At 53.0% G+C, this 2,279-nt stretch overlaps 1 protein-coding gene across 1 annotated transcript; it reads left to right on the forward strand.

Moving 5' to 3' along the window:
* Positions 1-41: 41 nt before the first annotated feature.
* Positions 42-1,537, forward strand: EMH_0064430 (uncharacterized protein; the record flags this gene model as incomplete). The annotated part of the gene is made up of 2 exons (XM_013498258.1): positions 42-1,074; positions 1,305-1,537. The coding sequence occupies 2 exons, from the start codon at positions 42-44 to the stop codon at positions 1,535-1,537; spliced, it is 1,266 nt and encodes a 421-aa protein (XP_013353712.1).
* Between the last annotated feature and the right edge of the window lie 742 nt (positions 1,538-2,279).

Raw genomic sequence — 2,279 nt, forward strand, 5'->3', positions numbered from 1 at the left:
TGCATAAATTTGTGCTGCTGAAGCGAATCAAAAACTCCCTCATGCGCACAGCTATTCTCCAGCTGCAGCAAGAGCAGCAGCAGCAGCAGCAGCAGCAGCAGCAAGAGCAGCAGCAGCAAGAGCAGCAGCAAGTGTATGATGAGGAGTTGCATGCACGCTTGTGGGGCCGCTGGGATGACCCCCCCCTCACTGACGAAGAGATATATGAAATCCTAGGAGTGGACCTGCAGCAGCAGCAGCAGCAGCAGCAGCAGCAGAAGCAGCAGCAAGACGCTGCTGAGGGGCAGCCTTCGGCGTCTGCTGCAACGAAGCAGTCTGGCAGCAAAAGCAGCAGCAGCAGCAGCAGCAGCAGCAAGAGTGCCGCGAAGAAGACAACAGCAGGGAATCGATCCGCTGCTGCTGCTGCTGCTGCTGCTTCTGCTGCTGAGGCCCCACCTATGGATTTAGAGGCGATGGAGCTGCCTGAGCCTGAAGACTATGCAGCAGCAGCAGCAGCAGCAGCAGCAACAGAAGAAAAAGCTAAGAAAGCTGTGAATGTTGGGGGTGCTGCGAGGGCTGTGGCTGAGTCGGCTGTGCTGCTGCTGCAGCAGCTAAAAGGAGAATATCTGTATGTCTTTGTGCATGCATCTGCTGCAGCAGAAGATAGAGTAAGCGAGGCAGTCGGTGTTGTGCTGCAGCATGCTGCTGCTGCTGCTGCTGCTAACAAAGAAAGAGCAGCAGCAGCAGCAGCAGACAACACACGGAGAAAGCCAGGAGATAAATATATTCTGCTGCCTGTAGATGACGCCCCCCCAGCTGAGTATTTACCTCTCATCACCCGCACAGCTGCTGCTGCTGCTGCTGCTGCATCGAAGGGGAGAGACAGCGCGGAGGCGAAGGCAGCAGCAGCAGCAGCAGCTGCTGCTGCTGCTGCAGCAGAAGCAGCAGCAGAAGCAGCACTAGGAAAGCCGCGCGGGGCCCCACCACCGCTGCTGCGTGCTGCTGCTCTCACCCCCGACCGCCTCATTCCCTCTCCTAGTGTTTCTCTGCTAGCTGAGCTGCCAACGAGAAAGCAGCTCACACAGCAGCTAGCTGGTAAGAACACAAACATATTGCTGCTGCTGCTGCTGCTGCTGCTGCTGCGTGGTGCTGCAGCAACAGGATTACAGAGCAGGTAGCCGCAAACGCCAGATGAGCAGCGATATTCCTTGACGCCTTCTGGCCGTGCTACTGCTGCTACTGCTGCTGCTGCTGCTGCTGCTACTGCTGCTGCTGCTGCTGCTGCTGCTGCATAGTTTGCTGCTGTGTTTGTGGGTGTGCTGCAGAGAAAGCTCTGTCGCCGTCGGTGCAGCTTCTCTCCGCGCTGCAGCGGAGCGGCGGGGCGCTGAGCCTGACCCTCCGGGCTACGCAGCAGCAGCTGCTGGCTCTGTTAGAGCATGGCCGCAACAAGGCGGAGCAGCAGCAGCAGCAGCACCTCGTGCTGCACCAGCACCAGCAGCAGCAGCAGCAGCAGGAAGGCCCGACCGACAGCGCACAGAAACCAAAAGAATCTAACTAAGGACTGCTCCCTCAGTCCTCTTGAAGGCCATCCACAGCAGCAGCTGCTGCAGCTGCTGCTTCAGCAGCAGCAGCAGCTGCTGCTGCTGCTGCTGCTGCTGCTGCAGCGGTTGCTCGTGCAGCAGTTGCTGCTGGCATCTCCATCAGCCCCTTCCCGATATAAATTTTTTAATGCAGTGCCTGGAAGCTGTCTGTACACCTCAGCTGTATGGCGGCGGAAAGAGTTCATCATAGAAAACAGCAGAAGTGTGTTTGTTGCTGCGGATACACCGCAGGGCCCGAGGCCCACACATGCTTTCTCTGAATACTTATTTTCTTTTGTTTTTGTTTCAATGGTTATAAGACGATCGACACTGATCTGCGCCGCTGCTGCTGCTGCTGCTGCTGCTGCTGCTGTTACTTGTGCTGCTATAGCTGATGTTGCTGCTACTGCTGCTTCTGTGTTTCATGCGCTCATACGAATTGCTGCTGAAAGCAACGAAGACAGAGAGCAGCGCCAGTAGCAGCTAATTAATATATTGATATTCTAGTTACCTCTCACCCTGTATATGAACGCCCAGGCGGAACAGTACAGAAAGCTTGATACGTTGATCCCGGTTTTTTTCAATAAATAATTTAAAAATATATGTATATGTTATAATATATATAATATATTATAAGATATACATTATATATTATATATAAATATATTTTAAATATATATAATATATATTATATATTATATATTAAAGATAAATATAATC

The sequence above is a fragment of the Eimeria mitis genome, genomic scaffold (genome assembly GCF_000499745.2).
Source record: "Eimeria mitis Houghton genomic scaffold, Emh_scaff3293, whole genome shotgun sequence".
NCBI classification, from domain to species: Eukaryota; Apicomplexa; class Conoidasida; order Eucoccidiorida; family Eimeriidae; genus Eimeria; species Eimeria mitis.